Raw genomic sequence first — 27,407 nt, 5'->3', positions numbered from 1 at the left:
TGTCCTCTCAGAGCATCCGTAGTAAGCAGATGCCTTCATGACTTCCTTTTCTTTCCCTGTAAGATGGCGGCGCCCAGGGGTGCGGTGGGAGCAGTCTAGTGGCTTGTGCGGGGTTCCCATCTGCCGGTGAGCCTTCGCGAGGTGCCGTGCTTGGGCGAGCGAGACAGGCCCTCCGGCACGCGGGCAGCTGTATCCCGCCATTACCCGCGCTTAGGGAGGGGCTGGAGCGCTCGCGGGCTGGTGATGAAGCGTGTACCCGCCCCTGCAGAACCTGTGGCGACGCGAATGGGGTCCTAACAGGGCTCGGCTGTCATGGGCCCAGGGAGGCAGCCGCCTAGCTCGCAGCACCGCTCCGGCGTGGCGGGGGAGGGTTGGGTCTCCGAGTTTTCAGAGGCCTCAGCTACGTGCCCTCGAAAGTTCCGGGGAGAGCGAGCCAAAAACACCCATCGGGACAATGGAGCTGTGACCCCAAGGCATCCTGCGGGCGAGTGGCTTGGGGGACAGGGCCCCAAGTTTAACACCCCTACCCCGGCCCTCACTCATACTGTCTTCTGCTTTTGCCCTCATTTATATTTGTTCCTTTCCCACAGGATCTTCCCTTTGCTATGACCTCTTCTCTATCTCCCCCACCCAATAGTGTGGCCCTTTGGAGTCTCACTGGATCCCAGCTTGGTCCATCCAGCTATTGCTTTGCCTCACAGTGCTGAACTCTGTTTGGCACAGCTGCCACTTGTCCGTTATATTTGGCTCCTAATGTGTCTTCCTTGTTGCCCTCTCAGTAATTTCCACCTTTTCCCTCCAAATTCCATGAAACCTTTGGGTCCCAGTAGCCCTTTGCCACTCTTCTGAAAGGCCTTCACCCCAGATTTGAAAGCCCCAGATTTTAGTGTTGTGAAGAACCTTTGCAACGTGGCTGACTCAGTGATGCTATTCATAACAGACACGGCAGTGATTATGCTCAATGATTCCGAAGCAGCCATTGAGCGAAAACTAACCAGTATCTTCAGTTCTTGCTGCTGCTTTTGGGCACTGGAGAGTAGAATGAACTAAGAATTTCGGCAAGTTTTTTATGTGGCAAAACTAAAACTTGCTCTTTTAAATTTGTTTTTTACTGATTGCTCAGTGTGAGATCAGAGGACCTCTTTACCAGACTAATGTCATCCTTCCTTAAGTGTTCAGTTATTTTCCTTCCTCCTCAGTATAATGAGAATTCCAGATACGATTCCACCCAGTTAGTAACCTTTGTCTTCCTTCATAAATTAGCTTTTGTGTTTCCTCTGTGCAGAAGCTGTTAACTACAGGAAGATCAGAACCTATTGGTTCCTGAAAGTCGTCCACTCCTGGGAGGTTAGTAGCTTGCATTGAATGTATTATATAATAACGTCTAACAAGTGAAGAGTTTTTTTAAATCTGTTACATTTTATGTTGTGTTCTCACATGCTCTTTAGGATAGTGCTATGAAGAATGCCTTAGGCACAAATACCCTGATTGAATTGATTTTTGGGACCCTCTGTTCTTGCCTCAATCTGTCTATTGTGCATTTTGCTGCTTTTCCTTCTGTCATGGTAACCAAAGCTGGCTGTTGAGCAGCGGACTCTGACAGATGTAGGAGCAGGAGTGAATTGAGAAGCTTTCTATGTCTTTTAGTGTTGTCTTGCATGATTCCTGCTTCATAATATCTAGTAATATTAAACTGACTTCTCTTATTCAGAAGGGGAATCATTTGATTCTGCCTGTTAAAATCACAAGGAAAGGGGAATATCCATCCCTCGAGATAGCTGAGCACAAGACCAAGGCTTTCAGTCTTTAAAGCTACTTATCAAGTATGGTGCTTATTGAAAATATCTCTGCAAAATACCCTTCTCTATTAGGTGCAACTGCTATGCTGTCCCCCAAGGCAGTGCTGCTGTTTTAATAACCTGCTTTACTGCTGTGAAGCACATACACATCACCTAATGCTTTGTCGGAATCCTATTGGTCTATTTAGACGGTAAGCTCGTTGGGCAGGAACAGTTTGTCCTCTATGTTGGGTATAGTTGGCACTAAACAAAAATCATATATTTCCCGAAGTCCTTCACCTTGGGATTTGGGAGATGCTTACATACAAAGTTTTTGTATGATATTTGACATATTTTTAGCTAACTTTTGGAAGAGCGTGGACATAGGATTCTGAGTAAAGGAAAACCATTTGCTTGCAAGTAGTTCTAAAGCCAGAAGGAGACCGTGCAAAGTTTGTCTTCACTCTCATTGACGTAAGAAATACTTTATGCCATCTGGATACATGGTTAACCTGACTTCATTTATTCTTTTGGGAGCTCACTAGGATTCTCTCTTCATGGAACAGGCTCAAAGCATGACTGATGAGGGAGAAGATGGAAGAAGAGCTCTGTGTAAACTCGAAAGCTTGTCTCTCTCACAGGCAGAAGTTGGTTCAATTAAAAATATTACCTCCCCCACCTTCTCTCTCTAATATCCTGGGACCATCAGGGCTACAAGAACACTGTATACACCATGGCTGATGACAGTTCCTAAGACACGCATTTGACAACTTGATAGGAGAGATCAGATATTGTGAATTGATGAGAGTAAACTCCGCTCTTGTCTTTGCAGGGATAATGCTGAGAAGCGTGAAAGGAGTGATCTGCCAGGGGCCCAAGGTGAGTCCTGCACTGGATTTGTGAAGTATCCCCTTTGCTGGATCTCAGTCTTGGGATCTGGAATGATTATCGCTATAAAGGGTCCAGAATGCTATTTTTCACATTGTATTTCGTAATACAAGTCATTTTGAAAACACAAAATCTGCTGGATTTGCACTAAAGGTATCCTTTCTCAAGAACCTTGAACAGCACTATTGATAAGAAGATCCACTACTGATGATGGCCTTGATTCTTTACTGTGCCTCCTGAGGTGGTATGGCCTAAGAAGGGGGGTAAAGATGGGGCAAAGATGGCTTTTATATGTTCTTTACACCTCTGGGCTTGGCTGCAGGCCTATCTGCCCCCAGTGTGAGTCAGAACAACTCTAGGGGCCACTTATGGGTCATTCTCTAGCCCAAAATAGCTGAAGTGCAGAGTAATGTGGTCCTGCTCTAGCCTGGCATGCCCCTATCCTGGGGACTGTGTTGGAAGTAGAATCATGGGGTTATCTTAATGACCTTATGCTTGCTAGGGAAACTCTTTCTGCTCTGGGCTTTGTCCCTGGGGGCCAATTAAATTGGCTCTGTGGCCCCTTTATGGCAAATAGCAGCACAGTTGTGAGGACCTTTCTCTTCAAAAAGATTTAACTCTGAGTAACAGCCTTTTGCATGTCAGTCTAGTCTAGTCATGTGACTACCTTCCTCCAGCTCTTATGGCCTTTAAATTTCAAATGTCCAGTGACTGAGGTATGTAACTTCATCTGTCAGCAAACCTGCAACCCTAAATTGTTCCAAGTGGCCAGGAAGCAGGCTCCCAGCTTCTGAAAGCAAATGGTTTATAACAGCAGCTCATCTTGCCTATTTTCAAGCTGTAAAGTTGTTTGTGCATTTATGGTTTTAATTGTAGGATTTTTACCAACTTGTGTGTAAACTAGGAATTTAAAAGCCAGGGCTGGATTGAAGCATAGATACTTTAGCCCATGTCAAGGTCCCCATCTTCTGGAGCCATGTTACATCAGACTCTAAACTATTTTTTTGAAAAAAAAATAAGGGCTTGTCGACATGCAGTTTTTGTACCAATTGAACTGCTTGAAACCAGCATAGTTAAAGCAAGCAATACCCCCCTTGTGTGGATGCAGTTATACTTGTATAAAGGTACCCTTCGTACCAATAGAACTCATCCATATTAGGCAGTTATGTTGTTTTAACTCTTTTGGTAAAAAGTAGTGTCCCCAGCCAAAAAGGGGAAGTTTGGTACTACCCAAACTGTATATAACAATATGAAAAAATATCAGGCCTGAGTTTCTAGCCCTTGTGATGGAAAAGAAAAGCTTGAATATGTGAACCAAATAAAACCAAGACAGCAATATCTTCCAGAATACAGACAGCATGAAAAAATGAGGTATGAATTGCCCTGTGCATCTCAATTAGATGCAAACTCCAAGACCGAGTGCTGGAAGGTTAAGAAAATGCCAGTGCCATCCCAGAAGAGGACTCTGTGTAGCAGGAGGTGAAGAGTGCAGTGGGCCCACCAACCTTACCCAAGCAGATACATCCAAGTTGCAAGGGGTCCTCCTTACTGCTATCTCTCTCTGCCTTTCTGGGAAGTGAGGAGGGGGCTTAGTGCCACAGCCTTGCCTATTTATGGACAGAGTCCAGAGTCTGTTTGTTTTGCACTAAGAATACTCCATTGCATCACTAGCTCAAAGATATAACTTGCACACTCAGCACGTGCATCAGTACACAGTCTCAGGATACAGACAATGAGCAGGATTTAAAGACCTAGTGCACTACCTCAGAATGTAAAATCTACAGCTTTGTGAACACAATGCTAATGCATTAGCTTTGCCCATCTGGGGTGAATCATTAATAGTGAAGAGGATCTTCTAGTTGTTTGTTCTATTATTTAAATCAGGGTAACCTCTTTTGAGATGACTTCTAAATGCTCTTTTGTCAAGGACTGTATCATTCCTGTGCTGCAGAGGGAGAATATACAAACTGTTTGTTTCCAGAGATCAGATTCCTGTTGTGCAGTGCCATAGTTATCACTGAGACCTGCATAGAATGTAGGGAATCGCTTTTATGGTGATTTATTGAATAAGTGCATGGCCGGTGAGGTGCAGGGATTCATGTAGAAACAGCTCCACCTTATGGCATTTGGTTTCTTGATGAATCCCTGGTTTAAGGTGTGATAGGTGGCTTGTCATTTAAGAGGTTTGAGTTAGATTACTGTCTTCTGGCCAACAGCAATTTAATATAAACACCACTTGCTAGGACTGAGATGAATTGTGTTCAGATCGCATTTGAACAGCGTGTTCAGTTTACATACCTGTTTTTCAAAATTAAATAAATGGAATCCTGTGATGAACTGTCGAGAGACATATACAAGTATTCCATGTGAATACTTTATAGCCTTGAGGGTGAAGTTGTAATTTTAAAAAGTCAGGACATGTAGTATGTAAATTAATGGTGGTCTAGGTGTAAAACTTTTGGGGTACAAAATAAAAATAAAGCTTTAAAATTCCCCAAACACTAACCGGCAATCTTTATCAATACCTCTTCCTGGCTCATTTGCTCTCTGTGATGTGAGAATCTGTCAGTTCCAAGGACTGAGTGACATTTGTTGCTCCCATATAGGAGCATCATTACATGTAGAGGGGGGAAAAAGGAACCCTTGGTAGTACAATGCCTAGTGAGTAGGGTGACCAGATGTCCCGATTTTATAGGGACAGTCCCAATTTTTGGGTCTTTTTCTTATATAGCCTCCTATTAACCCCCCCCCCCACACACACACACACACACACTCCCTGTCCCGATTTTCCACATTTGCTGTCTGGTCCCCCTACTAGTGAGTTACTGATGATTTTCTCTATTTGCCAATGGTAATGCCTTCTGAACATGAGACTGAAAATGCTTCTAGTCAGGTGCAGCAAGGTGACAGTTCGAAGACTTGATTTTGTTGATGTTGAATTATTGTAGAATATTGGGAATGTTTTAGTTTAACCTCTTAAGTGGCTTGCAAAACCAAATTGACCAATAAACCGCAGTGAACTCAGAAAATGCAAATGTGCATCCTTAAAGCTCTAGGACAGTTGTTAGAGCTGTTGCATTGTGTTTTGTGATAGATTGGTGCCCATCACTCAAGAGGCTTGTGTTTTGGTTCTCTATCCATTCTAGCACATTTAGATGGACTTTGTGTCCAGGTATACTAAAAGCTGCATCTATGGGATGGTGCAGAAAGGAGTCCCCAGATGGAAACTGCCAAAGCAGTGTGACAAATGAGGAATGTTGTGCAGGTGATCCTAAGAAGTACATCATGCTATCTCCCGTCTTTTGGATCATCTGTCTTTGGGACAAAGAGAATGATCTTCACTTCATGTAGAATCCAAGTTTTACTGAGGCCGTGGGATTTTGCTTTGGGAAAAGTGGAATTGGCAGTGCTGGTCTCAAAGCTGTGTAAAAATGGAACCAAAATCTTATCCTGTTTACTGGAAGACTTATGTGAGCAGGCATTGGGAGGAGTGGGATGGGGAGCAGGAAGTCTGGCAGAAGCTCTTGGTTATCCTGACTTGTCTATATAGAGCTTAGAACCTGGCTTTCATTCAAGCCATGGTGGATGTCGGGGAGGGAGCCAATAGCGGACTAGTGCAATAACTTTTCATTTCTATGACCCAGGCCAAGATTTGAACCGAGTTCACTAAAGTCCTGACTTGTCTACATCACTGATCAGCCACACAGTGTGAAGCACTTTGAAGTCTCAAGCAAGAGAGATGCATATTTGGAGTAGCAGGGGATGTTGCAGGGCAGACTTGAGCTGCATTGGCAGGGCTGTGAGGGAGGGAGTCAGGACCAAAACAGCATGGGTGGTAGATGGTTGAAACTGAGGTACCATTGGCAGAGACTGGGAGGTTGTGGGGATGGGAAGGACTTGGAGTTGTACCAGGTCATGACTGAGGTGTACTAGCAGAGCAGGCGAAGGTACTTTCACAGCCCCAGTTGTTGACACTGCTTGACTTAAGTCAGTGCTCTTAGTTCCTTGCTCTCACAAGCACCAAAATAAGTCATACATCTCTAGGTGAAAATAAAGTCTAAAAAAAAGGCCAAATGAGACATCTCTCCAAATTGTGTGGTGCTAAGGAGAAAAGGGCACCCTTGGGGCAAATAGAGACCACCTAGCCATATGACGATAAACCTGAAGATTGATGCTATAAACATGGAGGGTGTTTACCTGCATAATGCCCTCTATTACTAAGGTTAGTCAAATAGGTGTGTAGAGTGGAGAATACAAACTGGTTTTGTTCCTTCCCTAAGTAGAGAGAGCTGAAATGCTGAATCAGGAGCACAGTCATATTTGATGTGGGTTAATCTGAGCGTTCTGCTTTCTTCAAAGCCCTGTGATGCCTTTCAGGTGACCCCAAGTAAGACCCTCAAATGCTGATGGCAGAAAAGCTGCATGACACAATGTGGAATTTAAGCAGCTGTTCTGTGTCTAAATCTTGGTGTTTTGGCTTTACACAGTGCTGCTCTCATCTGTGCTGGGGAACAAATGGACTGTACAGGGAGGCAGAGCAGGAAACTGCTTTCTTTGTATCTTGAGTTGGAGACAGCAACTGTTGCTGTCTGTAATGCTTAGGCAGGTTTTCATTTCTGTTTGTTTTGGCCTCTCCTCAGCCTCTCTGCCCTGAGTGTGTGGGACAGTTAATTCCCTGTGTTATCTCTGAGCTCAGCTTCTACATTCACCTTTAACATTTTCTTTCACCTTGGCCTACTAAAATCTCTTCTTTTTATTCCTTGCTACCCTTAATCCTCTGCCCTTTCTGGTTGGGACTTACAGGCACACTTCATGAGTTTCCTATAGAGTAGCTTGTATTCGCTTAGCTGGCTGTTTCAGTTTCTCCTTCATAGTTCTGTTTTAATGAAAAATTCTGTATGCTGGGACATAGTTAGCCAGGAAATCAATGCAAGGAGTTTAATTATAAATACCAAATAGTGGGCAGTGCTGCATTAATCCTGCAGTAATTGAAGCGATTGTGGATTACTAGGCAGCTTGAATTTGCAAGGTACTAGCTTCCATTCGTCACTGTAGGCAGAGACTTTACAGGAACTTCTCAGCTATAAGACTTCAATGGCTGCACTGTGCTCTTGATCTGTCCTTCATGGGATAAAAACGAGGAGTCCGGTGGCACCTTAAAGACTAATAGATTTATTTGGGCATAATCTTTTGTGGATAAAAAACCCACTTCTTCAGGTGCATGGAGTGAAAATTACAGATACAGGCATAAATATATATTGGCACATGAAGAGAAGGGAGTTACTTTACAAGAGGAGAGCCAGTGCTGAAGGCCAGTTCAGTCAGGGCGGATGTGGTCCACTCCCATTAAGGACAGCTATTATCTATATCTGGCTATTTGGACTCTCTCCTCAGACCCTACGCTACCAGCACTCCTAGTCATCTTTGAGACATCATCGACTTCCTGAGGAAACTACAATACATTGGTTTCGGAGTAGCAGCCATGTTAGTCTGTATCCACAAAAAGAACAGGAGTACTTGTGGCACCTTAGAGACTAACAAATTTATTTGAGCATAAACTTTCGTGGGCTACAGCCCACTTCATCGGATGCATGTAGTGGAAAATACAGTAGGAAGGAACACAAACACACACACCATGAAACAATGGGTGTTACTATACACACTATAAGGAGAGTGATCAGTTAAGGTGAGCTTTTATCAGCAGGAGAGAAAAAGAACTGTTTGTACTGGTTCTTTTTCTCTCCTGCTGATAAAAGCTCACCTTAACTGATCACTCTCCTTATAGTGTGTATGGTAACACCCATTGTTTCATGGTGTGTGGGTGGGTGTGTGTGTGTGTGTGTGTGTGTAGATCTTCCTACTGTATTTTCCACTACATGCATCTGATGAAGTGGGCTGTAGCCCACGAAAGTTTATGCTCAAATAAATTTGTTAGTCTCTAAGGTGCCGCAAGTACTCCTGTTCTTTTTACAATACATTGGTGATCTTCCTGAAAACACCATCCTGGCCACCATGGATATAGAAGCTCTTTACACCAATATTCCACATGAGGATGGACTACAAGCTGTCAGGAACAGTATCCCTGATGAAGCCATGCATACCTGGTGGCTGAGCTTTGTGACTTTGTCCTCACCCACAGCCATTTCAGATTTGGGGACAACTTGTACCTTCAAGTCAGCGGCACTGCTATGGGTACGCGCATGGCCCCACAGTATGCCAACATTTTTATGGCTGACTTAGAACAATGCTTCCTCAGCTCTCGTCCCCTAGTACCCCTTCTCTACTTACACTACATTGATGACATCATCATCATCATATGGACCCACCGGAAGGAGGCCCCTGAAGAATTCCACCTGGATTTCAACAATTTCCACCCCACCATCAACTTCAGCCTGGACCAGTCCACACAAGAGATCCACTTTCTGGACACTACAGTGCAAATAAGTGGTGGTCACATAAACACCATCCTATACCGGAAACCTACTGATCGCTATACTTACCTACGTGCTTCCGGCTTTCATCCAGGACACATCACATGATCAGTTGTCTACAGCCAAGCCCTAAAATACAACTGTATTTGCTCTAATCCCTCAGACAGAGACAAACACCTACAAGATCTCTATCAAGCATTCTTAAAACTACAATACCCACCTGGGGAAGTGAGGAAACAGATTGACAGAGTGAGACGGGTACCCAGAAGTCACCTACTACAGGACATGCCCAACAAGGAAAATAACAGAACACCACTGGCCATCACATACAGCCCCCAGCTAAAACCTCTCCAGCACATCAACAGCGATCTACAACCTATCCTGGAAAACGATCCCCCACTCTCACAGGCCTTGGGAGGCAGGCCAATCCTTGCTTACAGACAGCCCCCAACCTGAAGCAAATACTCACCAGCAACTACACAGCACACCACAAGAAACACTAACCCAGGAACCAATCCCTGTAACAAACCCCGTTGCCTTCTCTGTCCCCATATCTACTCTAGCGACACCATCATATGACCCAGCCTCACCATCAGGGGCTCATTCACCTGCACATCTACTAATATGATATATGCCATCATGTGCCACCAATGCCCCTCTGCCATGTACATTAGCCAAACAGGACAGTCTCTATGTAAAAGGATAAATGGACACAAATCAGACATCAGGAACGGTAACATACAAAAGCCAGTAGGAAAACACTTCAGTCTCCCTGGACATTCAATAACAGATTTAAAAGTAGCCATTCTTCAACAAAAAAACTTCAAAAACAGACTTCAAAGAGAAATTACAGAACTACAATTCATTTGCAAACTTAACACCATCATTTTGGGCTTGCATAGGGACTGGGAGTGGCTGGCTCACTACAAAAGCAATTTTCCCTCTCTTGGTATTGACATCTCCTCATCAATTATTGGGAGTGGACCACATCCACCCTGACTGAATTGGCCTTCAACATTGGTTCTCCACTTGTAAGGTAACTCCCTTCTCTTCATGTGCCAATATATATTTATGCATGTATCTGTAATTTTCACTGCATGCAGCTGAAGAAATGGGTTTTTATCTACGAAAGTTTATGCCAAAATAAATCTGTTTAGTCTTTAAGGTGCCACCGGACTCCTCGTTGTTTTTGTGGATACAGACTAACACAGCTACTCCTCTGATACTTAATGGGATAACTCATTTAGATAGAGAGCTCAGCTCTGTAAGGGTGGCAGATGGACTTAAGTGAATTGAAGGGGTTTAGAACGATGCAATTGAACTTGCAGTAGGGTTATACATAACATTGAGCTTTACACAATGAATTTCCTATATGTTCTAATTGCTGTGACCCCCTACTTCCAGAGTAGTACGTGTTACATTGACTCTTCCCTGATGTGTATAGTAAGTGTGTAAAGCTTCAACAGTTAACTGGATTTTTGCATGTAATTATGATCTTTCAATTTCTGAGAAATGTTTTTCCTCTGTAGTTGGATTCTGGATATTTTCTCCATGCCAGTGCCAGGGCTTGGTTAAGTGCTGCGGTTAATCAGGATGTCCAAATCCCAGCAGAGAAACCCAGAACAGTATTCCGCACCAGTGAGAGCAACCCGGTGAGTTACTGCCATATTTACTATTATGTCAACTAGCCAGTTCCCTAAGTGCATCAGTGTCTGTTCTTAGGCACCCTGGACCCAGTGGTGCTCACTGACTGAGATCATATGCTACTTATGAGTGGGAATGAAGGGAGTAGGTGGTTCTTCATAATAGCCATGCCCTGCTCCTTTAGGGTGTGAATAACAAGCCTTCAAAACAGGGCCGAGACCCTTTCTGAAATCCCTTTGGAACATGTATTGATTCTTTCTCTGCAGCTGTACAAATGAAATGGGTCATGTATTGTAGCAGCTCAGATGTGGGTGAACTTGGCATCAGATACCTTTAATTTCAACTTCAGGGTCATTCTTTTCTGACTAACCTCCCCAGATTGGCTATTAAGGGAAAAAATAACCCAGCACACCCTACAGGCTTTATAATTCCAGCTGTAGTCTCACCCTCTCTCAAGCACAAAATGAAGTGAAATAAATGAATGAAATAAGCCTTTGAGGAGCTTTTCCACTGCCTCTGTAATTGGAGTCTCTTGCACTGCTGATTCCTTTGAGGTCTCTATGGAAACAGCAGCATGCAGATGATCCAGTCATGTGATCAGAGCATCTCTACAGACTGCACAGAGGAGCCCAGATGGCAAGAATTGTCTCCACTGTCCTAGGTCTAGGATTTATGTTGCCAAGCAACTGGCTTCAGCATTCCGGTTGCACATGTCTGATATATGTTTGGCAACAGCAGCCAATGCTTCTTAATGAATCAAATCCATGTTCCTCAAGCTTGTCCATATTGTGGATCACTTCTTATGCTAAAGATTCTCCTGTGGTTCATCTTCCCACCTTATTCCACAACTTTCCTCTAGAAGTTGTGGAAGCAGAGAAAAGAACTGACAGAAGGGAACTGCAATGCATGACAGTTCGTTAGTTACCTGAGAGAGATCTGCTTAGCTCTCTCCTCTGCACAATTGTGAGAGTTAATAAAGCATCTGACTTGCTGTACCTAAACAAAAGAGTGAGAACTCAGTTTTTCTCCGACAAAGTTAAAATGCTTGGTTACAGGGAAGTTTCACTAAACAGCACTGAGGCAACAACATGAAAGCTAAACTCTCAAAAGAGAATGTAGAAATAGCACCTTCTTACTTAACAGCCCTGGTCCCTGTGTGTATCCCCAAATAATATCTTGATAGGGTGGAGGTATGATTGACTTGTCTAGATCAAAATTGATTTAAAAAAATAATTTGCAAATCCAGGAGACACCCTGGACTGTGCTACAGCGAGTAGGAAGCACTGCTGCTTCCAGACTTGCATATACTTCACCACTGTAAAAGAAACCATTTTGTGGATTATCACCACTGCTAAATAAATAAAACCTAGAAGCAAGTGTATTTTGACTTTGAGTAATATGATAATTATTCTGCCTGGGTTGTACATTACTGCCCCACTCTTAAGGGAACCTCTGTACACAGACAGATGTGATGGCTCATCTAGAGTTCAGCCTCCCATGGTTGTTACAATTTGTATTTTAACTTCATAGGCCAACCATGCAGAGCAACATGAGGGTCAGCACTACAGCATCCCGCTCCAGGAGGTGAAAGTGGTGTTTCCACATGGACTGCCCTACCGCTTCCAAATGCAGGTACTCTGTTTCAGTGCTGGTTGGGGAGATGTGGGGGGCTTTGGATGTGTAATAGGACTGTGATGCGAGGGACAGCAGGCAGCCACATTCCTGAGGCACCTTCATTGAGAAGAATACAGTTGTTTTGGGTCCATAGAAAGCTGGATTTTCTTTTGGCAGTGATGGCATACAGGCATGAGTGATCCTTCCGTGGAAGGGGGCTGGGTTGAGAGAAGATTGATCTTGCTTTGCATAGTGGAAGGGGGCTGGGGAGTGGAGATTAGTGGGATGTGATTTAAGTTTCCTCAGTCTCTAACTTCTGAGTCTATAATGTGCTATGGGTCCAGACTGTCTGAGCACAACCCCTCTTGGGGACTTGGATGGTGTCATTTCTGTGTAAAATAGACTTGCTCATAAAATGGCTTTCGATCAGCAAAAAATATCTTGCTCTTTCTTTCCATCTGTGACACAGATCTCATTGTGGTGGGGTTTACTCTGCAGCTATAGCTTGCTGTTTAAAATGCATTTCTGGACTCAGAAATGATCTGTGAATCACTAATGTAAATGGACCAATGGCAAGGAAGCAAGGCACCTAACACCACCTGTTACAATAGTCCAAGAAATTCAGTGAAACATCCTATGCCTGAGCACAGCGGGGCTCCTCCCCTTAACACTGTCATGGCTTTTCTCTTCAGGCTGTGCTGTAATTAATACATCAGTATCGATTTCCTAGCTTTGGTTTCTTGTTGGGCCCTTCCTGATCGTATCTGAGTGCAGACAATAGTGTATGTGCTCCCAGCATAATACAGCAACCTAGTAACTTACAAACCTTATGGTTTGTGTAAACTACGTACTGTGGCCTTTTAAAGGCTCAGTTAAATATCTGGGCAAGTTTCTTTTCTTCTCAGAAAACCAGTAGTAATTAAAGCTCATTATAGATTGCCATTTATGTTTGCCTTGGTTATTTAGATTTAAATTTAAATTCAAGCTTTTTAATTAAATAAATGCAGAGAAAAGTCTCCAACTGGGAAACTTTTTTCCCTAATCATGCAACATAAACATAATTTTTTAAAGAAAATCGATTCTCCTAGACTGAGGCAGTGTTGTGAGCTTCACTTGATATTTATCCTCACAAAATATTTTAATATTTAACTATTTAAATGATTCTTCCCCAGATAATGTAGCTTATAATAACATACATGCAGGTGAATTACATTTGTGTGCTTGTTAAGGGATATCTGCCACTAGTAATAGTGATGATATGGTACAAGGAAAAATAAGGAAAATAGAAAGTAGAGACAACAGTAGTCTGAAGTGGGAAAACTTTGTGTTCACTGATCATTTCCCTTTCAGCTACTAGTATAACATTAAGATTGCAACAGGGTCCCATATATTCCAGGATTGCAGAATTTGCTGTCAAGTCGTCCTTTACTCCAGAATTGTACTCCAGAATCTAAGCGTTCATTTAAAATAAAAATTTCCAGTACTCGTGGTTATGAAGAAAACCTTAGAAATGGGAACCAAATGTAACCAAAGCAATGTTGTCTTCCTGAGTGTGCTAACTGCCTGAAACAATACCTTGGAAAGGTGCAAACTGTCCTGTACATCTTAATGAGTTGCTGACTGTGAAACCTAAAGATGACAACACAAACATCCACTGTAACTAGTATAGCCCAGAATTCCAAAGTGCTTCTCATGCCTTCTCTGCTGCCAAAAGATGCAAATGGCACTGTCAAGTGGCCAAAATCTCAAGCTTCCCTTCTCTGTTCCTGTAGAAGGTCCAGACTCACCCCTGCGGTGCCTCCTGCTGGTCGTCCAGGGAATTACCAGCCCCTAGAGCACCCTCTGCAGGGCTTTTCCAACCCCTCAGGGCAGGAGCGGGTGTCCACTCCGCTACACACCTTCCCCCTTAAAACCCCTATCCCAGGGAGTCAAGGGGCCTTCTGGCCTGTGCGGCCCGGAGGTGTCCCGCCAGCCGCGCCTGCTTCTCCTCACTGTCCTCGAGCTTGACAGCCAGGTCTTCCCTCTCCTGGCGGGCTTTTTGGAGCCCCGCCTCTGCTGTCCGCCGGGCCTGATCCGTGACCTCTAGCCGCGTCCGCAGGTCCTGGTCCCCCAGGCCATCTTCCTGACCCCCCACCCTCAGGGTCTGGGTCCATTTGGTGGCCTGGTCATGGACCACTTGGGTCCCAGCCTCTTCCTGGGTCCACTCGGTCTGGGTCTCATCATCGGCAACAAACCCCGGGCCAGTCTGGGTTCCTGCCTCCCGCAGGGATCCCTCCACCCCGGTCACCACTTCTAGCAATTTTGGCCCTTCTGGCCTCACAGGCACCTCCTCTGGCCTCTCCTCATTTCTTCTGAGGGGGCAGTGCCTCCTTATATGTCCGGGCTCCCTACAGCCCCAGCAGGCATTCCGCCTCTGTGCTGCCCCAGGCCTCGGTATTTTTCTTTTGTCCTTCACCGGGCCAACCCTCCATGGGTTGCCCTGGGCCGTATTCCTGGGGCCGGGGCACTCCCGCTCCAGGTGCCCCCTGCGCCCACAGGCCCAATATGCCCTCAGCCACCGAGGTTCCCTCACCCCGCGGCCTTCTTGAGGGATCAGGCACCGTCGCGTTGCAGGGTGAGGTCCTCTGCCTCCAGCCCCATCGGGACAGTCCCGTTTTAAATGTCCAGCTCGACCGCAGGCGTAGCAAGCCTTCCCCATGGGCCTCCTGGCCCTGGCACTCTGTGGCCCACGCCCTCCACGATCTCTTTTATACTCCCTCCTCAGGAGTGTTCGCACGGCCCGCTGCTCCTCTGCCAGCTGGCCGATCTGTGCCTGGAGGGCCTACAGCGCCGCCCACAGTCCATCCTGGGTCTCCCGGGCCCCCTTCAGGCCGTCAGCCCCCTTCCACTGGGCCTCCGACGCTGGGCCCCACCCAGGGACAACCCCCGGGGTCTCTGCATAATATACCCTGCGGTATACAGGATCCATTGTCCCATTCCTCAGTGTCTCCCGTCCAGGCAATAGTCCTGCTGTCCTCGCCTTGCCCCTTGTGTCAGGGGTGGACCTGAATGTAGAAGGTCCAGACTCACCCCTGCGGTGCCTCCTGCTGGTCGTCCAGGGAATTAGCTCACCAGCCCCTAGAGCACCCTCTGCAGGGCTTTTCCAACCCCTCAGGGCAGGAGTGGGTGTCCACCCTGCTACAGTTCCCCAACCTTCTGATATGCATTTATGCATTGTCAAGAAAAAAAATCTGACACATCAAAACAAACTACACCTCTGTGTAAAGTTGAACTGGGTGTAAAATCCTGGCCCCACTGAAGTCAATGAAAGTTTTGCCATTGAATTTAATTCACCCATAGTATAAAAATAAATGGGCTTCTGTCTTGGCACATATTTCATATAGTTTTAAATTTTAAATGCAGCTATTGCAGAATTTCCAGTCTGCCATGGCAGAGTACTGCTGAATTTAAGTTGTGAGCTACACAGGGCCATGGCTAGGGAGTATGACTATCTTGGGCCTCAAGACATCCTCTGATCCCTTTAAGGTTGTAAGGAAATGTTTCCTACCATGTGCAGCATTGCATGACTGGCTTAGGAGCATTAAGGCGGGAAGACTTGAGGACTGGGGAGGTTATCTTCTTCCTTTGAAGCTTTGGGTATTGGCCACTGGATACTGGACTTTGAGGGCATGTTGCAAGTTCCATCTGGTTACTCAGGCTTCGGGGAGGCAGGCAGGCAGAGGTATTGTTTAGTGTAGCTGGTAATTTTCTGACTTCAGACAGGGAGTAAATTATTTAAATTTTGGCAAAGATGCCTATAGCCCTTGATAGGTGCTCTTTTGAATATATTGTAATCAAAATAAATTGGTATGTTCCAATCTTGGCAGGTCCTATGAGATTGGGATTTTCAAGCTGGTTAGTTCTATTATAGCATTAATAGTAAATTTGAATTTTAAACTAATCTCTGTAACGTGTTAATGTGGAAGCAATTAATAGATTCCAAGGCCAGAAGGAACCTTTGTGATAATGTAGTTTTTAGGGTACTTATCAGGAAAGTGCTTCTGAATAAGAGAGAGCAGAAAAAGTGAAGGAAGGTCATGATACAAGCTGGAGGGGTTGTGACACAAAGTACAGTACACTTCTGTCAGGGCTGGTGTTACTGCAGCCCCGAAAGACTATTGTATAACTCAGACATAATCAGGGTAGGAGCTGCTGATGTGTGCTTAATACATGGCTCCTTGTTCCTATTCTGTCTCCTGTAAGATGAAGACGTTCAATGAAAGCTGCCTGATGGTGCGGAAACCAGCTCTAGAACTCCTTGGTTATCTGAAAAGCACCAACTTTGCCCACCCGGCTATCCGATATGTTATCTGTATCCTTTCTTCATTTGCCCTGCTCTAGAATGTGTGTTAAATAAGGGCAGCTGAGCTTCCTGCACACTGAGAGGGAGATGGGATTCTGACTTCATGTTGGGTGTCATGGGTCAGCCTCCCACCTTCCCCGCCAATGCCCTTTCCTCACATAATTAGACGGGAAAAAGAGGCTTTTCTGCACCCCCCGCCCCCCAAATCCATATTCTGGAGACTCTGTATCTGAGGTTTTCCTTGACAGTTTATGCTGGAGATGGGGAAAAGGGAACGGGGAAAACAATGACGCTGTGCCATGCTGTTCATTACTGTGCAAAACAGGACTGGCTGGTGCTGCACATTCCAGATGGTAAGTACCCTGGTGATACCTCTGAATGCATAATGTTCTGTGTGCTGTAACTAACCTATAGGGAAGGCAAAGCAGCTGAAGACATTATAGAGTGGGAAATGTTATTCATCATGGTTTTCCCATAATTGGGATATAAAAAGTTATTAAATTAAGAGCAAAACATAAAGAAGAAAACAGAGGCGTTGAATAGTGTTGTTTCCCCTGTGCACGCACACACAACCTCATGCTCTTTCAGTACAAACTAGTCAGTCTGGTATGGGTGCCCTGAGTTATGGATCCTGCTACATTTGGAGGTTGTGGCTAAATCCTGGTGAATGTTTGCTGTGTGGCTATTTCCCCAAGGGTGGGGTATGCTCATTATATGGCATAGTGGTTTTCTGTGGTGAATACAGAAGAATGAGGAAAAAGGACCAGAAAGAAAGCATGCAGTTACTCTTAGCTAAACATGACAATTGTTTGTCTCATTTTGTTTCTGCTTCACAGCTCACCTCTGGGTGAAGAACTGCAGGGAGCTTATGCAGTCCTCCTATAACAAAGAGCGGTTTGACCAGCCTCTGGAAGCATCTACCTGGCTTAAGAATTTCAAAACTTCAAATGACCACTTCTTAAAAGAGGTCAGTAGATTCTATCGAGCCCACTGGATTAGGAACCAGGGAAAACCTACAGGAACAGCTTCTTCTGGAAATTTCATGGGGATGTGCTCCCTCACTTGGAATGTCTCTCCAGTGGAATGGGGTACACAGATCTGTTTTTTTGAGAAGCATTTCCTGTGTTGATAGTGAAGTTATCCAATGTGCATTCACATTGGATAACTTACCATTAATCATGTAACTTATTTGGATGTAGGTTTCAGTGGGGTTGGAAATGCATTAAAGATCCCTGTGTTTGCAAAGGGGTCCCACCACTGGGGGAAATCTGAGCTTTTGGTCATTATATCACTGAGGGATGCTGCACCAAGAAATACCATTCTGCAGCTGTCTTTCCCAGCTCCTCTGGAGCAGAGTGGGGGCTCCTACTGCCCAGGTTTGCTGAGTTGCCCCTGAAGTGGGAGCTTGGCAGTTCACACTCTCCATCTACGTTCAATTACCCTACCCCAATTCTCCTTTTATTACAGATAAAAACACAACAGACATACATGTGGAGCAAACGGGAAAGCACTGAGAAGGGCAGACCACTGGGTGAAGTGGTGGAACAGGTGAGGGAATGACAACTGCCTATGGTATTGCTGGAACCTGTCAATAATATGAAAATGAGACATGAAGCCCAGTGAAGGGAATGGGAAGAAGAACTATATTTAGTGCTTCTGAAGCATTGTGCAAATATTAGTCCTGGGAAGTTGGAAGGGTTGTTACCTTCACCTTGTAGATGGGAAGACCAAAGCATGGAACTAGACCCCTCAAGGAGGAGACACACACAGTCTGTGTCAGAGCTGGGATTAGAACTCAGGAGTTGCTGACACCTATCCCTATGCTCAATCTATTTATTAGACCATGCTGCCCCTTTGGGAGGGGAGGACAGAGTCTTAGGTCTTTTTGCATCTCATAGAGAAGTTGGTGCCAAGGCTTCCTGATTGCACATGGCCTGCATTCTCTCCCTTTGCTAATGTTGTGTACCCATCCATTTGTAGGGTTTAACTCGAGTGAAGAATGCCAGTGATGCTGTGGGGGTTGTGCTGAAAGAGTTAAAGAAGCAGTGTCCTCTTGGTTCATTTAGACTTCTGGTGGCGGTGGATGGAATCAATGCTCTCTGGGGACGGACAGCGCTGAGGAAGAAAGACAAAAGTGCTGTAGGAAATTACCTTCCTTTCTTGTGGCTAACACAAATGGAGAAACCTAAAGGGAGGGTTTGGTTCCACCTTTGGATGATGATTGTTTCCAGGGCTGTTAAATTCTAGCAGTAATAAACAATATACCAGCTTCTCTAACTCAGAGGATTCTGCAAACTGTAGCTGTCCAATGAGGATTCTGCAATGCAGAATATGAAAGTGAATGACTTCACACAACAAAGAACAGGAGGGCATCCATTTTGCTCAACACCCTTGCCAATATACAGCTTTATTTTGTATCTTTATTTTCATACAATCTGCTTCTCCAAAATTCTTGAGGTTAAATACAATGACAGTGTTAAGTAATAGCAAAGGAAGAAGGCAGTTACATGATATAAGCAAACAAGAGGCTTCCAAGCTGGATTTTGAAGGAATTGGAGAGTCACTGAGGCAGAAATATGCAAGGAGCATGGTTCAGGTGGAAGGTGCTGCAGAGGAAAAAGTTCTCACACCTACGCTACTGAGAGTGTGAAGGCAGGAGGGGGGGGGGCAATGCTAGGTGAGATGTGAGGAGAGTAACATTGTATAAGGGTTCAAAAACAGGGAGGGCAATTTTGAATTGGATCCTGAAATGCAAAGGAATCCAGGTCAGTATGAGGGAGAAGGTGGGACGGGGGTAGCCTCATTGGAGAGGCCTTATCAAAATTGATAAATGCAAAATAATGCACACTGGAAAAAATAATTCCAACTATAAATACAAAATGATGGGTCTAAATTAGCTGCTCCCACTCAAGAAAGAGATCTTGGAGATGTCATGGATCACTCTCTGAAAACATCTGTTTTGTGTGCAGTTAAAAAAAACAAAAACAAAACTAACCAAATGTTAGGAACCATTAGGAAAAGGATAGATAAGACAGAAAATATCCTAATGCCACTATATAAATCCATGGTATGCACACATCTTGAATACTGCCTGCAGTTCTGGTTGCCCTATCTCAAAAAAGATATATTAGAATTGGAAAAGGTACAAAGGAGGACAACAAAAGTGATTAGGAATATGGATCAGCTTCGGTATGAGGAGAGATTAAAGATACTGCGACTGTTCATCTTAGAAAAGAAATATGTAAGGTGGGTGGCGATATGATAGAGGTCTATAAAATCATGAATGGTGTGAAGAAAGTTAATAGGGACGTGGTGTTTACCTCTTCACTTAGCACAAGAATCAGGGGGTCACCCAATGAAATTAATAGGCAGCAAATTTAAAACAAACTTCTTCACATAATGCACTGTCAACGTATGGAACTCATTGCCAGGGAATGTTGTGAAGGCCAAAAGTATAACTGGGTTAAAAAAAGAATTAGAAAAGTTTGTGGAGAATAAGTCCATCAATGGCTATTAGCCAAGATGGCCAGGAATGCAATCCCATGCTCCAGATATCCCTAAACCTGTGACTGGCATGAAGCTGGGACTGGACAACCAGAGATGGATAACTTGATAATTGCCTTGTTCATTCCCTCTGAAGCATCTGGCATTGGCCACTGTCAGAAGACAGAATACTGGGCTAGGTGAACCTTTGGTATGGCCGTTCTTACATTAAGAGTTTTAATAGTCCAGGTGAGAGGGGATTAGGGCCTGGGGGAGGTCTAGTACATGACTAGATCTGCAGACACAGGAGATGTGGAAGAAGAGACTGATATCAAGGATGATGCCAGGCCTACAGAGAGGGAAAGCAAGTGGAAGTCCTGAGTTGAGAAGGGTTACGAGTAAATAATAGTGTTAGTCTGTTGAGATGCCAGAGCTGCTCTTTGAGGTTCTTGATAGGTGGAATATTTTGCTCAGTTGTAGCTTTTCCCATAGAAGGGTGACATAATTGCCTTAATCAAATGAATTCACGTTATGTTTGCCATGTGGCTAATGAATTCAAATTTAGTAGTGCCTGTATGGCATGGAATGGATCATCTTACCAGAATCCCATTCCCAGAAACTGATCTCATGGCAGATGGCTGCCTGTGGAAAAGCTTCTGCCTTCTTCCTGTGCATGCTTGTGTTTTAAACAGCCCCTAAAAATCTCAATGGCATCTCTGAAGGAAGCTCCAAATAGTTCTTGCACTGCAGCCACTGTTAAACTGTTGTGCTCTGAGGTTTTTTACTTGTTTAAGCATCCAAAGGAACCTCATGGGTGGGAGAGGAGCTGGGAGACAGTGATTTCTCCAGCCAGCTGTACCTGACATTCTGTCATCATTAGGTATCTCCAGAGGAACTGACGCTAGTCCACAATCTGAGGAAGATGGTGGTGAATGACTGGGTGAGTGCATGTGTGGGCTTGCTGGCAAGTCATTGCACAATGTTCAGAGCTAAATGCTGACGTCCAGAGCTGAGACACCTACTGAGGGGCTTCCTATTGGGAATTTACAGAGCTGTGTGACTTGGGGGAGTTCCTTCTGTTTAGTAGTTTTATACTTATTCCATTTCTTCCTTTCATTGACAGATGTATTACAGGAAAAGCTTTTAAAGAATGTGGTGGAGAGATGTTTCAGTTGAAAGCTTTTTAAATAATCTTGACTGCATAACAGATGTCTCACTTTATTACAGGGGTGGGCAAACTTTTTGGCCCGAGGGCCACGTTGGGGAATAAAAATTGTATGGCAGGCCATGAATGCTCACAAAATAGGGGTTGGGGTGCGGGCTCTGGGGTGGGGCTGGGGATGAGGAGTTTGGGGTGTAGGAGGGTGCTCTGGGCTGGGACTGAGGGGTTTGGAGGGCGGGAGGAGGATCAGGGCTGGGGCAGGGGTGCAAGTTCTGTCTGGGGGTGTGGGCTCTGGGGTGGGCTGAGGATGAGAGGTTTGGGGTGCAGGAGGGTGCTCCAGGCTGGGATTGGGGGGTTTGGAAAGCGGGAGGGGGATCAGGGCTGGGGTAGGGGGTTGGGGCATGGGGAGTGGCTTGGGGGATGCAGGTTCGGAGTGGCGCCTACCTCAAACTGCTCCCAGAAGCAGTGGCATGTCCCTTCTCCGGCTCCTACTCAGAGGCGCAGCCAGGCAGCTCTGCATGCTGCCCCATCCGCAGGCACCACGCCTGCAGCTCCCATTGGAATGCGTAGGATCCAGAGCAGGGCCATGCCACAGCTTCTGGGAGCCGCGTGGTGCGGCCCTGACCCTGCGGCCGAGCAAGAGCGCTGAAGCAGGGCCGAGCCATGGACTGAGCTGCGTGGTGCAGCCCCCAGCCCAGCACCCCGGTCAAGGCGGGGCCGAGCTGCGTGGTGCAGCCCCCAACCCAGCACCCCTGCCGGAGCGGGGCTGAGCTGCGTGGTGCAGCCCCCAACCCAGCGCCCCGGCCAGAACAGGGCCAAGCCGTGTGGTGCAGTCCCAACCCAGCACCCCGGCCAGAACAGGGCCAAGCCGTGTGGTGCAGCTCACGGGCGGGCTTAAAACAGCTTGTGGGCCGTAGTTTGCCCACCCCTGCTTTATCGCCTCCAGATAGCTTTTTATTTTGTGCTGAATGTCTGCTTGTAGTGGCCAGGCCTGGAATGACTGGGAAACCATCATAGCCTCTTCTCAGATTCTGTACAGTGCCACCTAGTGAAAAAGCTATTTCAGTTCCAGCTTCTCCCAATAGAGGTAGTGTGGAGATCCTATAGCTACTTCACTCCCATCCTGAAGTCTCTGTAATCAGTGCTTCTGTCCCATTCCCTTCAGCACTGTCCCCGGGGAAGAGCTGCCCAAGAACCAGTGCTGCTTCCTTACTTTCTGCACTGCATCCTGCTGGAACTAGAGTAGATGGGTGCTCTTCACAGCCAGTACTTCTGCTCTGTTCCACACATTGCCTAGGAGAAGCTGGGACTGAAGGTAATTACAGGATCCAGAAGGAAAATGCAGGATATCATCACAGGAGACAGTTAATGATTCTAGACAGGTGAGGTGTATGTCCTATACCTAAGGCTCCTTCTAATCCAGCTCTGTGTTTCAGAATGGAGGTGCCATTGTGACCACTCTTAGTCAGACAGGCTCTCTCTTCAAACCACGTTCTGCTTATTTGCCCCACGAGTTGCTGGGAAAGGTGAGTTATGGCCTCTGGCTTCCTCTGCATTGGTACATGTAAAGCATGTTTGGGACCTACCTCCGCAGTAGATATGATGGGCTGAATCAATCTTGCTCTGTTCAGTCATTCTTGCATGCTGTCCCTTATGCTTGGCTCAGTCTCCCTCAGGGCGGTCCCTAGCTATTTTGGTACCCTACGCAGCCCCCCGTGGGGGCACTGTGTGGGGCCCCAGGACTCTGTGGGCGGGGAGCAGGGGGGGGCTAGCCCCAGGACTCCGGGGGAGAGGGGGGATGGCCATTTCCTGCGAGAAGTGGAGTGACCCGGCCCCAGCCTGCTCTGCTCCCCTGGCTCCCAGGCTTGGGGGGAGGGGGGAACCACCCCCCAGCACTTGCTGGCGGCGCAGCTGGGAGCCAGGGGAGCGGAGCAGGCTGGGGCAGGGTTGCTCTACTTACGGGTGAGTGCAGGCCCAACCAATTCTGGAGTCCTCAGGGGAGTGGGGGTGGGGCGGGGTGGAGCAGGGGCGGGGGCAGCTGCGTATTTTGCGTATGGGTAAGGACGGCCCTGGTCTCCCTATTGCCATGTGGCTACCAACCTCCATATCTTTCAAATTGTTCCTTACACTCTTTATCTAACTTTGTCATAGTCTCATTCTTCAGCTTGGCCTGTGTGTGACAGGGGTGGGGGGAACTTGCCTTTGAACATGGTGAAAAAGGTCCAGCCCAGTCTGCCCAGTGCTCCTGCTTTTTGACTTCTCATTCTCAGCTTTTTGCTCTTTCACTAGCCCGCTTCTGCACAAATAACTGGAGTATTTCAGAGTTCACTTATTCTCTCTGTTTTAGTTGCCTTCCTGGGTTACACGAACCATAGAGCTATTCTTTTTTTGTAGTTCTACTTGAGCTTGCTCATGGCTAGACTGTGCCTTATCTCTCCGCAGCTCAGACCATTCCCTCAGTCTGTCTCACAGTTTCACTTTTCCCTTCCAGGAGGGTTTCGACACACTGGACCCTTTCATTCCCATCCAGGTTTCCAACTACAGTCAGCGAGAGTTTGAGAGCTGTTATCAGTATTACCTTGATCGCAAGTGGCTTCAACATGAGAGAGGTGAGTTCTGCCCCCCTCCCATGTGAAGGAATGAAGACAGCTGCATATACTGCAGTACTTTCAACTTCCATCTCCACCACCGAGAAAGATGAGCTCTGTACCCTTCATACCATTATTCCAGCTGTTAACCCAAACCAAGAAACTTGTTGTTTTTAAAGCTAAGTGCTAACAATAAAACTACCTATTGTATTTACAAAATCCAAGAATTTAAAGGAATAGGGACAATCTGGATCTGACATTGCCCTCATAATAAACATACACATTATCACCAAGCATAAAGAAATGCATATTTCATCAAACTCAAACCTTCTTTTCCCAATGGATTTTTTTAAAAGGTCATATTTAGATCCTGAAATGAAGGTAATCTTTTATGGATTATAATTAAATAGAAAATAGCATTGCAGTATCTTGCAATTTACATTCCTTTTTTAGAAAAGTGCTTAAACATTTCAACATTCTCAAGCAATTATATCAAACCACATATACAAAGTGTATAGTTAAATCTACATGTAGATGTGATCTTGCATTTGAGGCTGATCAGGATGCCACTGATATATATGTTCCACATTCTTTCAGAAGAGCTTTGTGGATATATTTTGAGGTAAGAATACAGATACATTAGTAGTGCTATACTACAGCTCTCTAGATTTAGAAAAGTATATTGAGTGCATAATGTTGAGAGAGATCAGAGGCAGCAAATCTAATATGATGATGATGATACTGGGGGACACTGGTTACCCACATATACACTTGCCACATGGCATAACAGCACAAAGTTTAGAGAAGGAATTTCTCGTCATTTAAAGTGTTTCCTGGAAGAGCTATTTCTTGACCACAGAAGAGGAGAGGCTATTCTCAACTTACTACTTAATGCTTGGGTTTAAGAATGACAGTTGCTGAGCCACTAAATAATAATGACCATAACACCATAATTTGGTTCAACATCCTATGGGGATGTAGGATAACAAAGTAACACAGCTACACTAAACTTTAAAAAGGGAGACTGCACTAAAATGAGGAAACCAGACACAAGGTCCTAAAGTCAAAAGCAAAGAAAGTGAAATCCTTAGATATGACATGGATGCTACTTAAAACAATATAAGGCCTGAAATAAACCAATGTGGCTCAATAACAAGGTTGAAAACTTAGAGAGACGAAGTGAGTGAGGTAAAATCTTTTATTGAACCATGTTCCCTCACCTACCTTGTCTCTCTAATATCCTGGGACCAACACTGCTACAACAAGGTTCAAAACTTGGAAATCTAACCCTCATGAAGCCAATAAACAGGAACATAAATTACAGCAGGCAGAATGTTGAACTGCTCAGATACCTTCAGCATTCTGAATTAACAGTATCAACTCAAAAAAAGACCTGGACACCATTGTGGAGTAGTTAATGAAGAGCTTGGCTAACTGCAGCTATGCTCAAAAAAGCAAACTGTTACAATGCATAAGGAATAGGATGGAGAATAATACAGAAAATATAATGTTATAAGTCAATGGTTTGTCTCTTCTGGAATACTGTGAGCAGTACTAATCATCCCAACACAAAAAGGATATTGTAGAATTAGATGGTTTTGAGAGGATAATGAATTATCAGAGGCCTGGAAAAACTCTTGTATGAGGCAGATTTAAAAGATTTGGATCACTTAGCTTAGAAAGGAGATAAATAAGAGGGGGTGTAGTTTTAAAAAACATAGTGAAAGGCAAGAGTGGGAGCTTCTGTTCTTCTTGTTTCATAACATGGGCTATTCAGTAAAAGTGAAGGGTGACAAATTCAGAACTGGCTGTGGAATTCAAGAATTAGCAAGAGTCAAAGAGGGATTGAACAGTGATAACAACTTTTGGATATTCTTGTTATAGTTAATGTTGCCAAATTTTGGAAGGGATATAAGACTTCCTGCTTCAGGTTTTAAGCCAATTGCTATTAGGACTAAGTGGGAGGGATGGGGACAGCAAGGGTCTGTAACAGGTCGCTGACATATCTAGATCAATTGGTAATCTAGGTGCAAACCAACTATGTGTTTGAATATGGCTAAATGTAAGCATCTAGCAACATAGAATGTAGGCTATACTTTCAGGATGGAGGACTCAATCTTAGAAAGCAGTGACTGAAAAAGATTTGGGTGTTGTGGTGGATAGTCAACTGAACATTTGCTCACATTGTGATGCTGTGGGTAACAGGGCCAGTACAATCCTTGATTGCATAAAGAGGGGGCTCTCAGCTGGGAGTAGCAATGTTATTTTACCTCTGTATTTGGCACTTGTGCAACCACTGCTGGACTATTGCGTCGAGTTCTGCTGTCTACAATTCAAGGATGATGAATTGAGAGGATTTAGAGAAGGGCCTTGAGAACAATTAAAAGATTACAAAATCTGACTTATAATGGTAGACTCTAGGTGCTCAGTCTATTTAGATTATGAAAGAGAAGGTTAAGGGGTGACTTGATTAGTCTGTAAGTACACCGCTACCTCGATATAACACGACCCGATATAACACAAATTCGGATATAACGTGGTAGAGCAGTGCTCGGGGCGGGGCGGGGCTGTGCACTCCAGTGGATCAAAGCAAGTTCAATATAACGCAGTTTCACCTATAACGCGGTAAGATTTTTTTGGCTCCCGAGGACAGCGTTCTATCGAGGTGTATCTACAAATATTTGATAATGGACTCTTCAATCTTGGCAGAGAAAAGTATAACATGATCTAATGACTAGAAGTAGAAGCTAGGCAAATTCAAACCAGATATGAGGAGCAAATATTGGATAGGATAATTTGAAATACTGTACTGATGGTTGGGGTGGAGCCTCTATAACTGACCATTTAAAAATGAAGATTGGATGTTTTTCAAAAAGAGATGCTCTAGGAATTCATGTGGGGAAGCTGGATGGGGCTGTGTTATACAGGGCATCAATGCTCACACTGGTCCCTTCCGGCCTTGGAATCTATGGATTTATAATAAAGCTTTCAGGGCCAGTACACTGGAATCCTAACACAACTGAAGAACTTGTTGCTAATGTGGTGGTGACAGGGTTCCTTTTCTCTGTTTTTCAGCCAGTACAGAAGAAGGGAGAAAAGAACTACTTTTTCTCAGCAACTCCAACCCCTGGCAGCTGGAACGGATCTCTGCTTATCTCTGATACTAAGGCATCTTCGCTGACAGCCACTGCTGGCTTTTAATCCTAAAATAACCAGCCCTTCTTGCTGCTCTATTCTAGGCCCCCTTGGCTACTTTGCTAGGCAGAAAGAGCTGGGGTCTCTTTCCCAGCCCTGCCAGGGAAAGACTGGAAAAGCTGGGTGAGGAAGAGAACTCTGCACCAGCCAAGGAGAGGATGCAGGGATAGAGGGGGAAAGAACAGGGTTGCGGTGGGACTTCTGCACCTGACCCTGTCAGGATTTCTCTAGGAGAAGCTGTGATGACACTGCACCAACAATAAATGGGAAATGGTGCCAGTC

At 45.1% G+C, this 27,407-nt stretch overlaps 1 protein-coding gene across 2 annotated transcripts; it reads left to right on the top strand.

The window, feature by feature from the left end:
• The first annotated feature begins 17 nt into the window (after positions 1-17).
• On the top strand, positions 18-27,407 carry DAP3 (death associated protein 3). 2 transcript variants are annotated; one of them, XM_054011008.1, is made up of 14 exons: positions 18-126; positions 1,286-1,347; positions 2,611-2,657; positions 10,627-10,749; positions 12,272-12,373; positions 16,598-16,706; positions 16,958-17,050; positions 17,534-17,664; positions 18,165-18,245; positions 18,678-18,836; positions 21,061-21,120; positions 22,779-22,868; positions 23,834-23,951; positions 27,006-27,407. In XM_054011008.1, exons 3-14 carry the CDS (start codon positions 2,616-2,618, stop codon positions 27,089-27,091), a joined length of 1,194 nt encoding a protein of 397 aa, XP_053866983.1. In that variant the 5' UTR covers positions 18-126; positions 1,286-1,347; positions 2,611-2,615; the 3' UTR covers positions 27,092-27,407. The 2 variants fall into 2 exon arrangements, with proteins under 2 accessions (XP_053866983.1, XP_053866984.1); XM_054011009.1 differs by lacking the exon at positions 21,061-21,120.

Source organism: Malaclemys terrapin, chromosome 21, assembly GCF_027887155.1.
Source record: "Malaclemys terrapin pileata isolate rMalTer1 chromosome 21, rMalTer1.hap1, whole genome shotgun sequence".
NCBI classification, from domain to species: domain Eukaryota; kingdom Metazoa; phylum Chordata; order Testudines; family Emydidae; genus Malaclemys; species Malaclemys terrapin.
This window is presented reverse-complemented; position numbering and strand designations above follow the sequence as displayed.

Excerpts from the sequence above, each read along its gene's own strand:
- DAP3 (XM_054011008.1), top strand. The coding sequence starts at position 2,616 with ATGCTGAGAAGCGTGAAAGGAGTGATCTGCCAGGGGCCCAAG. Across the intron at positions 10,750-12,271 it reads GCACCAGTGAGAGCAACCCG|GCCAACCATGCAGAGCAACA; the intron begins GTGAGTTACTGC and ends TTAACTTCATAG. Across the intron at positions 18,837-21,060 it reads GGAAGAAAGACAAAAGTGCT|GTATCTCCAGAGGAACTGAC; the intron begins GTAGGAAATTAC and ends TGTCATCATTAG.